At 47.5% G+C, this 14,117-nt stretch overlaps 1 protein-coding gene across 20 annotated transcripts in view; it reads right to left on the bottom strand.

Annotated features, from left to right (window-relative positions):
* Fnbp1 (formin binding protein 1) overlaps positions 1-6,872 on the bottom strand; it is a 126,034-nt gene extending 119,162 nt beyond the window's left edge. For 7 of the 20 annotated variants that reach the window (XM_005085502.4, XM_013124809.3, XM_040745018.1 and 4 more), the window contains exon 1: positions 6,624-6,850. In XM_005085502.4, the coding sequence (XP_005085559.1) occupies positions 6,624-6,647 (24 nt within the window). In that variant the 5' untranslated portion in view covers positions 6,648-6,850. Of the gene's footprint in view, positions 1-6,623 lie in introns of all 20 variants that reach the window. The other 13 variants (XM_040745012.1, XM_040745015.1, XM_040745017.1 and 10 more) reach the window with 6 other exon arrangements.
* Positions 6,873-14,117: the final 7,245 nt, after the last annotated feature.

Here is a 14,117-nt window from a genome sequence, read left to right as displayed (position 1 = left end):
AGTTTCGGGGGAAAGTTCAGGCTATATCTTGAGTGGCAGACCAGCCTGAGCTATACAGTGTGAGACTCTGCCTTTAGAATTTAAAATGTTTTAACTATCACACCAGGAGCCCAGCTCATATGAAATCCTGGTGCTAGAACAGGAAACAAATATTTCCATACAAATTCCTGGTGACTTCACACCCACATTTTAAAATCTAATTAGACTAGCATCCCAGGGTATCTGTGTGTTCTTGGCAGTGAGTAATTTTTCAGTGTCAAAATAAAGCCTTATTCTGATGTGTGGGTGGGGCTGACAAAATAAGCACGAGTGATGCCTGTAGGGGAACACGGCATAAGAGCTGAGTAGGAGTCAGGATGCCAAACTGGACCTGCCCTTCATGGGAGCACTTTCCTCGGCTCACCAAAGCCAGGCAGGAACTCTGTAGCACTGGCACATGCTTGAGAAGGTTTGAGACCCTGTTCGCCCTAGCCTAAACACAGTGCATTCACACTTTCAAGAACAACTTGCAAACTGCAGGGTGAGTTGGCTGCACAGTCCCTGGTCTGCCTGCATGCTGGCTTTGCTTCACTTCTGCTAACCAGGAGGGGGGAGGGCAGAGCCTGTCCTGAGGGAGGAGCAGCGGTGACTGAATTCAACTGGCCTCAGTCTCTCTGCTGAGGTTCCTCTGTTCCACTCAGTGCATCTGGGGACGACTATCTGTGCTGGTGGCCTTGCGGTGCTCATCCCAAACAGAAACCTCTGAAGGGTGAAGGCCACAGTGCTGAGGAAGAGCTGTGAACTCCTGTTAGTATTCTACTCCCATTAAGAAGTCAAGGGCAAGCTGGGCATTGGTGGCACATGCATTTAATCCCAGCACTTGGGAGGCAGAGGCAGGTGGATCTCTGTGAGTTCGAGGCCAGCCTGGTCTACATAGTTAGTTCCAGGACAGCCTCCAAAACAAACCGAGAAACCCTGTCTCGAAAAACAAAACAAAACAAAACAAAACAAAACAAAACAAAAAAAAAAAGAAGTCAAGGGCAGTAGAGTTCATGCCTCTCCCAAACCAGAAACAGTTAGTCCTCACTGCTGCCAGCTGTGAAAAGGAATCAGTACTGCCTAGTTTAACACCGTAACACACAGTTATAAAGTGTCCTAATATAACTCTCTTAGCTTCCGGGCAGGAGTGCTGTGACCCACAGAGAAGAAATTGCTTTTCAAAAACAACTTTTATATTTGTGCATATGTATGTGTTTGTGTGTGTTATGAGTGGAAGCTCATGCCAAAGCATGTGTGTGGAGGACGAAAGTGAGAAATTGGCCAGACGGTGTCCATGTGGGATAAAGGGCACAGGGGAAGTGACCTCTGCATCAGCTACTCACTTCTACTGGGAATCTCAAACTGTCCTAAAAAAAGTTAGCCTGTTTTTTAAAGATGTCTAGGAATATATTATGTACATACATATATACATACAATAATAACATATATGCATGTTACACATAAATTTATATATGTTTTTGCCAAAATGAAAGAAGGTGTTGTGATTAGGTTGACTTGAGTTTTCACAATCAAATGTTAAACCAAAAGTGGGGGAAGGGATTCACTCATCCACTTAACAAATACTTATTAAGCTCCTACATCAAGCCAGGCCATGTTCCCAGGATAGAAGACGGAGCCCAGGGCCTCACACACACTGCACAAGTTCTCTCTACTCCTGACTACATCTGTAGCCTTCCGTATTTTAGATTTAGAGACAGGATCTCGCTGAGTTGCCCGTAAGTGTTTTGAAGCACACCTGACAGTGAAACCTCATTTCTGAGACGAGGTTTCACTGGCTCTGGCTGGCCTGGAACTCAGAGATCCCCCTGCCTCTGCCTCCCCAGTGCTGGGATTAGAGTAAAGTCCTGAACGACCATGGTCAGCTCACACTTCAGCTGCTTCTTAAAAGGCAGACGCCACCATCAACATTGGTTGGGGCACTCCCACGCACATGATATGCCTGACACTATCTTAAAAGCAGAGCTAGAAGCCGGGCGTTGGTGGCGCACGCCTTTAATCCCAGCACTTGGGAGGCAGAGGCAGGCGGATCTTTGTGAATTCGAGACCAGCCTGGTCTATAAGAGCTAGTTCCAGGACAGCCTCCAAAGCCACAGAGAAACCCTGTCTCGAAAAACCAAAAAAAAACAGCAGAGCTAGAGAAAAATGTACACGAAATCTCTGCAGGTGGCGTCTTAGGATGCTAACCAATGAGTGTTTCTCAGGTCTCTCCACTTTCCTTCCTTTACACCTGGAACATTCATGTCTCGTGAGCAACCTGAACAAAGACTAAAGATGGCAGGCAGGGTACCAGCAAAATCTGGTTCTGTCACTGAGTCAGCTGCAAACTTGGAGTAAAGATGAAAGCTAAGTTTTCTTTTTAAAATTTTTTATAATTTATTTTAATTTATTTTATGTGCATTCATGTGAAGGTGTTAGATCCCCTGTGAGCTGCCATGTGGGTGCTGGGAATGGAATCAGGATCCTCTGAAAGAGCAGCCAGTGTTCTTAACCGCTGAGCCATCTCTCCAATCCCTGAAAACTAAATTTTCTAATGATTTTTTTTATATTTCACACTAATGAGAAAGTTTTAATAAAAATATAATCGATCTTAGTAACCTGTCATTGTCTTCCAACAAGAAACAATAACAAAAAGCCACCCTAATGACCTTAATGTGCCAAACTCTTGTCATTTCAGCAGTGACCACAATGTCAACAAGCTGGGGCTGGGAAGATGGCTCAGCATGTCACCATGAAGATCATGGCCGTCAGTACCCACATTAAAACAAAACCCTGCTGGTGGTAGCATACCTTTTAATCCCAGAGGCAAAGGCAGAGGTAGAGACAGGCAAAGTCCCAGGTCATACTGGTCTACAGACTGAGATCCAGGACAGCCAGGACTACACACAGAAATTCTGTCTTAAACCCTCCCAAGCAAACAAACAAACAAACATACCAGTTAAGGAGGCAGAGACAGGAGGATCTCTGTGAGTTTGAGTCCAGTTTGTCTACACAGAGAACTCCATGTTAGCCAGGGCTACACAGTTTGAACCTGTCTCAAACAAAACAAAACAAAAACCAAAAATAAAATAAGTAAATAATTTTAAGATCACCATTTATGCTTTGTTTTGTCTTCTCCCCACCCTGGTGCCAGGGACAGTACTCAGCTTCATGTAGGCTTCGCAAGCTCTCTGCCACTGAGCTTTGTCTCCACCCTGTCTGGTTATAAATGTGTTCTAAGGGGCTGGAGAGACAGCTCATCAGTTAAGAGCACTGGCTGCTCTTAGAGGACCCGGATTCTATTCCCAGCACACACATGGTGGCTCACACTTGTCTGTAACTCCAGTTCCAGGGGATCTGACATCCTTACACTAATACACATAAAATAAAGTGAAATAAAGTATTTTTTAAAAAATTTAAAATCTAAAATTACTGACATAAATTCTCACACTAAACTGCCTAGGCAGGCCTTGAACTTGCAGTCCTCCAGTCTCAGCCTCCCACTAGCTGGGATCACGGACCTGAACAGCACTTAGGAGGCAGAGGCAGGCGGATCTCTGTGAGTTCGAGGCCAGCCTGGTCTACAGAGTGAGTTCCAGAACAGGCTCCAAAACAATACAGAGAAACCCCCCCCCAAAAATACATGGCCTAACATACAGCTACAGGAATCTAACAGCTATAAACTATGACTTTTGCATCAGCTTTTGTAACTTCCTGGCATTTTACATTTTTTTCAGAGCTCACCTAGGCTGTGAAAGCTTTTCTGCCACAAGGGGTTTTTAGGAGGAGAAAATTGTTCAACTCTTTAACAAAGCAGGATGTGGCTTGAGAGTGGGGTTGTCATGTAAAATGAGTGTTCGTAGCAAGAAGTTTTTTAGGGCTTTGAGGGACTTTTTACTAAAGTCCCAAGACTGTATAAGATCTGTTAAGATCAGTGAAGGTCTGTGAGAGCTGCCGCCACCTGCCACCAATCACTCATGGCCACCCAAACTGTGCCACTCCATCTAGAAGTATCACTCTGCCCACTGAGGCTTTAGCACCCCATCATTACCTCGTTACACAGAAGCAAGGTCCCAAAGCCACCATGTAAGGAAAGCCCTTAATCAGAGCCTCAGCCTGGCCGCCAGGCACACTGCACATGGCCAAGCCTCTGACCACTAGACACACAGACAGCTTTTTTTTATCCCCAGTTCCCTTCGTTCCTCTGGGTTGGCTTTCTTTCTGTCTGTCTTTTCCTTTCTTTTTCATTTTTCCTTGAAAACTGCTAAAAAATAATAATTTAAAAATTAGGTGGCTGAAGAGCTGGCTCAGCCATTAAGAGCACTGGCTGCTCTTCCAGAGGTTCTGAGCTCAATTCCCAAAAACCATACAGTAGCTCACAACCATCTATAGTGGGATCTGATGACCTCTTCTGGCATAAAGGCATACATGCAGAAAGCTCACTCATATACATAAATAAATAAACAAACCTGCTTTTAAAAAAGCTAAGATAACTGATAGTGGACATTTTGGTCTATAAAACGCAAATTTTTCACCAACTTTTCTTGATAGTGTCATAACATGCTCACCCATTCCCTCCATTAAATCATAAGCCACCCAAAAGAAAAGGCCTGTACCCAGCATGCCTTAAAAACAAAACAGAAAACAAAACCACCTTTTTTCATTGCCATACACTTCATGTATAATATGGTTGGCCAATTAGTTATTGGCCATAAGTGAACGCGTGAGTTTACCAAATGTTTCCCATCTCTTACCAATAACAAGCTTTCTTTTTTTCTCTCCACTAGGTCCAACCCCAGAGCGTGACACACACAGGCGAGTATTTCACTAGAATCACATCCTCAGCATCCTTTTGTTTTGCTTTTCCAGACAGGGTCTTGCCATGTAGTCCCAGCTGGTCTGGGACTCACTGTGTATTCCAGGTTGGATGCAAACTCACAACAACCCTCATGCCTCAGCCTCTCCAATGTTGGGATCTCAAGGGTGAGCTGCCACAGCTGCTCCAGTTCTTGATTTCCTGTCTTCCACTCCCAAAGGACAGGCAGGAAGGCGGCGGCCAAGCTGTCAGTTCTCCCTCCTCCTACCTGCCCTCTGGATCGCCCTGCCTGAGCAGTCACCAGCATGTCTATGAAGCGTCTACCTCCCTAAGTCACTCAGGAACCACGGATGTTCTTGGTTCCTAACCCCATCCTGTTGTCTGAATAAGTGAGGGGAAGCCCATGCCCAGTCTTCCATTCTGCTACTGACTATAACTTCTGATGTGCCCCCACCCCAGATAACAAAAACAAAAAAGCAAAACCCCCCAAAACAAAAACAACAACAAAACACAAAACTGAAGGAAGTGAAAATAAGAAAAGAAAACATAGCATTCAAAGACCTACAGTTTTGCCTAACCCAGGTTTGTACAAGTGCTTCAAACTACGAGTTAATTTAATTTTTCCAAAATGGGTATTTGCATGCATCACGTGACATTTTGACAGCAGAATGAATGGGAATTCCTTTGACAGAGGATGTTTATAAAATGAGTTCTGATTTAAGGGCCAGCGCTCCCAGGATTCTCGTATTAACAGAATATTTTAGTCTAAGAAATGGCTATGTAAAAACACTTAAAGCCAAAGAAAGCCATTAAGGAAGATGCACGGCATCCCTAATTGCCCTAACCTTGTTTTATTTTGACATGACATTTCTTGTGATCACCACCACCCCACACTTTCTCCTCCACACCCTTCACAAATGCATTTCAGAAAGGTAGTCAGCGGGCACTTTGGAATCCATCACTGGTCTCGGGCACATTTCCGCGCAATAACTGCGGCTTCGTCCTCACCTTCACCCAGGCCACTGCACCTCCAGCCTATGCCCAGCCTTTCCCCGGTGCTCGAGTCCAGAGGAAGGCAGGGCAACAGGCCCTGTCCCTCGGCCAACAGCCTCTTTCCTGGAGATGGCCTGAGGGTTGCCCTGGCGTCCTCTGACCGCCCTCGGTGGGACCGTTTCCAGACACCAAGCTGCTCGCTAACCCACCCACCTGCACCCCAAAACCAAGGATCCTGAGAGGCCAAGCCCTCTTGAAACCGTTTCCTCTGGGCAGCAGGGCAGAAACAGGTTCCCGGCAACCAGCTCTTCGTGGTATCCTATGATCTCCCCTACCGCCGTCCCCCTGCGGACCAAACGCCGCAGCCCCCCTTAAATTCAGGATCTGAGCTGTCCCCAAAGAATTACAAGTGCGCCTCAACCGCCCTGGGGATAAGTCCTCACTTCCAGAGAGAAGACCTCACCTCTCGCTCGCGGCACCCCCAAACCCAAATACTCGAAACCCCGCGCCTGCCAGGCCGCCCCGCCCCCGGGAGCAGCGCGGGATCCGCCCGCACCCCGAAACATAGATCTGCCCCAGAGCTCCGGCCAGGGGCGCGCGCAATTACGCAGCCCAGCACGGCGCGGGCCCCACGCCCCCGGGGATCGCCCGCGGGTCGCCGCTCAGGGCTCCGGGACCCAGCCCTGCGCCGTCCCCAGGCCGCCGGGGCCACCCGATCCGCTCGCTGGGCGACGACGCACGCCGAGGCCCCTCGCCGCGCCTCCCGCCCAGGCCGCCCGCGGCCCGGCCCCTCACTCACCCAGAGCTCGGTGCCCCAGCTCATGGTGCAGGGACCGGGAAGGGGCCCCCGACCCCCTTCGCCGGCGATCGCTGAGCCCCTCCGGACGCTGCGAATGCGGAAAGCACGCCGCCCACCGTTTCCTCTGGCCCGCGCCTCCTCTAGCCTTGGCTCTCCACCTCTCGTCTCTTCGCGCGGAGCAAAATGGCCCGAGGAAGCAGCAGCAGCGACCGCCGCAGCGCGCCCGCCCCGCACCGGAGCCGAGGGGCGGGGTGGGGCGGGACGAAAGGCGGGGCGGGGCGGGGTCGGACTGACAGCTCGCCTGTACCGTCCCGCCCCCAGGCTCCCTTAGGACCTGTTGCTCCGGGGTCCAGAAGGACGGGAGTCCCTGGGAACCTCTCCTAGTCGTCCGCATTCGGCAGCCAGCGCGTCCTACCGCTCTCGGGACCCGCGCTCACTGCCTGCAGACTGTCCCGTTCGTGATCACGACGCTCCATCGCGGTCTGCCCTCCACCCACCCTCCCAGCACAGCTTTGCATTTCAGAACTTTGGCCACAGACACCCACCTTAGAAGTTTCCGGAGAGGCTTCTCCCACCATCCAGCCACCATGGAGGCCCAAGGAGCGCGTGGGAGTAGGGCCTGGGACCGTGACGTCGGTGCACTGTGTACACAGGGACGTTGAGGCCAGTAGAGACCGAGCAGATCCGGAAAACCAGGGAAGGAACTCGGGGATGAGAGCCCAAAGAATTATAATCTGTGGAACAAGCTCTTTCCTTCTTGTTCGGCCAGGAATATCAACAGTGAAGTCGGAAAGGACAGCAGAATCTCTAGGGCCCACCGAGAATTTGGAGGGTTCAAATCCAGCCTCCGAGCTCATTGGCTGGGTGGTCTTGGATAGATTTCCAGCTGCCAAAGGGAGGCAGTGTCTGTCAGTCCAGGACTAGTGGTGTGACCTGACCAGCGGGTGGCGGCTGGTGCAGAATGGGGACCATCTCATTAACTCTTCCAAAGCTCCACAGAGTGTCATTTCTCAAAGGCTGTGGGAATCTGAGGACTTCCAACTGTTTTCTCAGAATCCCTCAGACTATCCCCGACTATCCCCACGGCTTTTCTTTCTCTGAACGCTGCTGCTGAGACATTTCCTCCAGAACCATGACCTCCGAACAGGTCCCTCTTCTAAACGGTTTCTCCACTCCCTGCTCTCTTTGACCTCTGTTCATCTTCCTCCAAGGAGTTAATTCTCCTCGAAGGGTGAATCTCAGCCCAGTGTGTGGTGGCCTACAAATGTAGTCTCAGCACTCCTGAGGCAGAGGCAGGCAGAGGCCAACCTGAGCCATATAGTAGTACCAAGCAGGTTGACCTGGACATTAAAGTGAAAACTTGACTAAAAGAAAAGAAAAGAAAAACTGGGTGGGGCATTGGTGGCGCACGCCTTTAATCTCAGCACTGGGGAGGCAGAGGCAGGCAGATCTCTGTGAGTTCGAGACCAACCTGGTCTACAGAGCGAGTTCTAGGACAGGCTCCAAAGCTACAGAGAAACCCTGTCTCAAACCCCCCCCCCAATAGTAGTGTGGTGTGAGTCATATGGATCTCTTTCAGGCCAAAGGCTATATAGTGAGAACCTGTCAAAAAAAAAAAAAGAAAAAAACACACATTCACAAAATAATTTGTTTAAAAAGTAAAAAGAAAGAAAAGGGAAGGAGAGGTGGAGCTGAGAACCTTGCCTCTAACCTCAGCACCTCCTACTTCCTTTGCTGGGTAGTTACATTTTGAAACTATTAACACTGTTTGGGCTCTATTGTCAGTTACAAGCCCCTCCCCCCATCCTTTGTGTCTGTTGAAATATTTTGCTCTGAGGTTTACCAGGTCTGAGCACTCTTTACTCCCTAGACTTCTGGAAAAGTAAGAGTCAAGATGACCAGCAGCCACCTCCCTGCTAAGGACGATTAATGGCTAGGGTGAGTTAGTGGGCTGGAAAAGTAAACTATGTTAATTAACATGGGGGGGGGGGGGTGGAGAGATGGCCCATCGGTTAAGAGAACTGTTCTTCCAGAGGTCCTGAGTTCAATTCCCGGCAACCACATGGTGGCTCACAACCACCTCAAATGAGACAGAAGACTGTATACACAATAAATAAATAAAATAAAGAATCCCACAGGGCTGCTTTATTGTTGCGTTTTGTTTTTTACTGGGTATTGTTTTGTCTGCACGTATACCAGTGTACCTCATTCATGTCTGGTGCCCTGAGAAGCCATAGAGGGTGTTGGATCCCCTGGAACTGAGCTGCACGTAGGTTGTAAGCCACCACGTGGGTGTTGAGAATCAAAGCAATGCTCTTAGCCCCACTGAGCCATCTCCCCAGCCCCAACAATCCACAGGGTTTTATTTGCTCAAAGTTGGAAATGGACAGTTACTTAGCAAGACCTTGCCTGCGCCTCATCACCAACACCTTCGCCTCTCTGCTTATTTGCTGTTTCCTTTTCAATCCACAAAAATGATCTAATCTTGATTTCAGAAAACCAGAATGATCACTTGCAAAAAATAGGCTAGCCAGGAGGTAAAGCAACCTGTGCCCTAAAGAGAAAGAGGCAGAAGGAACTGTGGAAGAGAGAGACGCCTGAAGAGGAAAAATGTTTCATGTGAGTAAGCAGAAATTGTTATGGAACCTTTAAAAGCTGCAGGAGGTGCAGGAGCCAAGTTAACTAAGCACACTTAAAGTATCTTTCACTTTGCTTAGTCTGGATGGCAACTGGAAAATGCTTTGAGTTAAAAGCTTCAGAAAATGAAAGAGAAATGCAGCATTGATCTCTTAGCAGGGGTGTTCTCACCCCATGCAAATGCTAGGCTTACCACAGCTGCACACCTGCTCCTCCTTGATTCTCAGAGTCTTTGCCTTTGAATGATCTAATAGCATAGAGGGGTTAACCCTAAAGGAAGACATCCAAACAAGCACAGTGCAGACCCTATGCTTCTGGCTAGCTGGTTTGCTTTCTTTTTTTTTTTCTCTTTTTTTCTTTTTCTTTTTTTTTTCTTTTCAAGACAGGGTTTCTCTGTGGCTTTGGAGGCTGTCCTGGAACTCACTCTGTAGACCAGGCTGGTCTTGAACTCACAGAGATCCGCCTGCCTCTGCCTCCCCAGTGCTGGGGTTAAAGGCGTGCGCCACCAATGCCCAGCAGTTTGCTTTCTTTGTAAAGTTTATTATATGTGTACATTTACTTAGCATGTGTGCACATGAGTGTGTGTGGGGGCATGAACATACAGCACACATGCAGAGGTCAGAGAACAATTGTGGGAGTTTTCTCCTTCCACCACGTGGTTCCTAGGGATTGATTTCAGGCCATCAGGCTTGATAGCAAGTGCCTTTCCTGGCTCAGCCATCTTTTGAGCCCTTATTTTCTGAGACAAGATTTTATGGCCCAGAACTTTGGTGGGTGATCCTCCTGCTTAGTCAGCACTTCCGAGTAGTCAGAGGCAAATCTATCAGGGCTTTGGACAGTTCTCACCCTGTGTGGAATTTATGAACATCTCACTCAGGGTTTGTAGGTAGGTCCCTGTTCAGTGCTAGATGGATGAGGGGGTTCTGAAGCAGATGGGGTTTTATCATTTTTGGGGATCCCAGTGTCTAGTCCTTATGAGAGGTATGCGGTTTCTAACAACTTACACTGTCTGAGCTTCAGCTTCCTCATTCACAAAAAGGGGGCTTCGCAGACACCCTGGAGGCTGAAATGCTGGGCAGGTGAGCACATGCTTTAGTGGGGTTCACTGCAGAGCTCAGGGCGGGCAGCTGCAGAGCTTCCCTTCTCCAAACCTCAGTTTCCTCTCTTAGGATGGAACAATGACCTCACGGCTTCTTCAGATACCAACAGAGTATCTGCAAAGTGCTTAGCAGAGAGGGCACAAACACAAGTTTCCCTTCCTCCTGTGTGCCACAGCAAGGAAGCAATGCTTTACAAATTGCTGCTATGGCTACATCCCCGGGCCTCAACGCAGGGCAAGATGACTGGCTGTCTATCAGTAGAGTTTCCTAATGACATTCCCCCACAATGGTTTCTATCTGAGTTTAGCTTAAAATTTCCCATAGCTTAACTTACAAGGGAGTTAAGTCTCAATATACTTTTTAAAAAAATTTTATGCATCTCTGGCTGATATGGAACTCACTCTGCAGACCAGGCTAGTCTTGAACTCAGAGATCCCCCTGCCTCTGCCTCTTGAGTGCTGAGAAGGGTATGCCATCAAGCCTGGCTTACTGTTTTGTTTTTTTTGTTTTTTTTTTTTTTGACAGGGTCTCAGGTAGTCCAGGCAGACCTCAAACTCACTATGTAGTCAAGGCTGACTTTGAAATGACTTGTCAAAAAGAATGCTTTTAGTCTTCCAGGAACCCCATACTGTTGGTTGAGCCATGGTAAATTGAGAACTGGCTGTACTCAGGACCCCAGGAAGCAGCCAAGTGGAAAAACTAGGAACAGGATAAAACTAAGACCCTCCTAGTGAGTGCAATCTTGAAACTGCAACTAGATATTAATGCACAATGGCTGAGTGCTCTGAAGGTCATGAAACAAGGGCTGCCTGGAGCTGGGCAGGTTGTATACAGTGTCCCCAGGTTGAAAGTGAAACTCAGGTTCATTTCCATCACACCTTTAGCCCTCGGACGGTGTGCTGGGACCACTGGACTGACATCTTCCCAATGGCCAAAAAGATGCTTTCAAGGGTTTCTTTGGTGTCCTAGGAGATACCTGAGATCTCCACTGCAATCTGGAAGACATAGCCAATGGATGTTACCAGACCCCAATAAGCCTCTGGTTCCTTACCATGTTAACTTTGGGGCCTGAAAGAACTCTTCTGAAAGACAGGAAAACCTGTGGGACAGCTCAGCAGGTAAAGGAGCTGCTGCCAAGCCTGCCCACTTGAGTTCTATCCCACATGGTGACTCACATGGTAGAAAGAGAACAAACTTTTGAAGATCCTCCTTTGACCTCCATACAGTCTCCATGGCATGTGGCCCTTCTCCAATATATACATTAAATAAATGTATTGAAACTTTGGTAAAAGCAGTTATGTCTTATTTTCTCCAACGGTCCAAGCCCAGGCTAAATATTAATAGCACTGTATTCAAACTACATGTTTGAATTTGTTTGAATTTAAATACCAGTTTCCTACCAGTGGCAACCTTGAGCTGATCCTGCAAACTGTAAAGGCTCTAGATTAAGAAAGAGAGCAAGGCTCAAAGCCAGGGTTCAGGAGCTCTGCTCTTCTTGACCTCAGGCTTTCCCAGTCAGTGCCTTGGTTTAATGCCCCCTGGAAGGCGCTGCCAGGGAGAAGCAGGCAAAACTTGTTTTGTTACTCAACAAGATATGCAAGTTGCAGCATCCTCATTACACAAATGACTTTTGCTGGAAACTAGGAAGTCACATGTTGTACCTTTCTGGGCCCCAGTGTTGGAAGAGCATTTTACACTGACTCCTTGTAACAGGTTTTCAAAGACTTTGTAAGGGGTCTTCCATGCTCCTGCCTCGGGATCTCAAAATAACCACAGGGTTCCCAAACACACAAAGATAGACACAAACCACTGAGCAGATCTGAAGGTGTGGCCTTGCGGAGGTTTTGTCATAATTCCCAGGCTTAAAAATGAAGGAATCCTAAAGATTTAATTTTAAGGCCTGGAAATATTTTTACCACAACCAGACAAAATTCTCTGGAATAGATATTTTACTACCATGAAGAGGAAATGAGGATACCCAGACACTCCCTTTTAGTATTAGTCAAATTTAAAGACATGTCTTCTAAAGAATGGTATTGGACTTTATTGGTCTTTATTGGTTTACTCATGTGTGAACATGTGTATGTGGGGTGCCCATGGAGGCCAGAGGAAGACACTGCATCCTCTGGAGCTGGAGTCACAAGTTGTTGTGAGCTCCTACATGTGGGTGCTAGAAATTGAACTTGGGTCCTCTGGATGAGAGCAAACGCCCTTACCACTGAGTCATTTTTCCAGCCCCACCTTATTAGTATTATTTTGAGACAGGGTCTCACTATGCAGCTCTGGCTGTCCAGGAACTCACTCTGTAGACCAGCCTAACCCACAGAGCTCCATCTGCCTTTGCTTCTGCCTCCCGAACACTAAGATTAAAGGTATGTGCCATCATGCCTGGCTTTATTATTATTATATTTATGTGTATGTTTATCTGCATATATGTATGCGTGTCAGGTGCCCATGGAGGCCAGGAGAGATCACTGGATACCCGGGAGCTCACATTACAGGCGGTCGTTAGTCACCATGTGAGTTCTAGGAAACAAGCTCTTAAGTGCTGAGCCATCTCTCTAGTCCAGATTATTATTATCAATTAGGCACCAATCTTTAAAAAGTAACAATAGGATGGGAAAATAGCTCAGTAGATGAGGGCTTGTATGGAGCCTTGGTTCAGACCTCAGCATTGTAACATCAAAAAGGAATAACTCACTTAAAAATTCGTCTTCTGTTTACTCAACTTTTTTTTTTAAGTAAAAAAATCACTTAAGAGCCGGGCGGTGGTGGCGCACGTCTTTAATCCCAGCACTTGGGAGGCAGAGGCAGGTGGATCTCTGTGAGTTAGAGGCCGGGCTGGGCCGATAGCCTCCAAAACAATACAGAGAAACCCTGTCTTGTAAAACAAAAAAAAAAATCACTTAAGTAGGAGCTGGAGAAATGGTTTAATAATTAAAAGCACAGACTGCCCATCCGGACAACCCAGTTCAACTCTCAGCCCCCACATGGTGGTCAACAATCATCTGTATCTCCAGCTTCAGAGGATCTGATGCTCTCCTTTGGCCTCCGCAGGCTCCCGTATGCATATGACATGTGTACACATACACTCACGCACACACACATATGCATAAATAAATATTTAATTTTCCCTTAGCTGTCTTTAGCCTTTCTTCTTGCTTCCCAAACCACAGTATCAGAGTTTGCACATTCTTTTTTTTTTTTTTTTTTTTTTTTGGTTTTTTTCGAGACAGGGTTTCTCTGTGGCTTAGGAGGCTGTCCTGGAACTCCCTTTGTAGACCAGGCTGGCCTCGAACTCACAGAGATCCGCCTGCCTCTGCCTCCCGAGTGCTGGGATTAAAGGCGTGCGCCACCAACGCCCGGCTCAGAGTTTGCACATTCTTACTCTTTTTCATGACTTATGAATGTTCTGGCATGGGGGACTGAACCCAAGGCCTCATTCTTGCACATGTTAGGCTACTAAGCTACATCCCTAGACTTCCCGTCCTGGGTTCACAGCTGTGTTACCATGCCAGCTTGCTTCCCTTTTCAAATTACAAAACTCAGAAAGCTGAGGCTGGAGAGGCAATTCAGCAGTTAATCGTGTGTACTGCTCTTGTGGGGGGATCTCAGTTTGGTTCCCAGCACCCACATCATGGGGCTCACTACCTCCTACATACACAAAATAAAAATAGAATAGTAACTCTTTTAAAAAAAAATCACAAAGCTGTTAATAATATCGGGCAAGAAGCCCAGATCCATTTCTGTAGCAGTT

Source organism: Mesocricetus auratus, unplaced genomic scaffold (genome assembly GCF_017639785.1).
Source record: "Mesocricetus auratus isolate SY011 unplaced genomic scaffold, BCM_Maur_2.0 Super-Scaffold_100004, whole genome shotgun sequence".
NCBI classification, from domain to species: Eukaryota; Metazoa; Chordata; class Mammalia; order Rodentia; family Cricetidae; genus Mesocricetus; species Mesocricetus auratus.
Note: the sequence above shows the minus strand (reverse complement) of the source record. Positions and strands in the feature narration are given on the sequence as shown.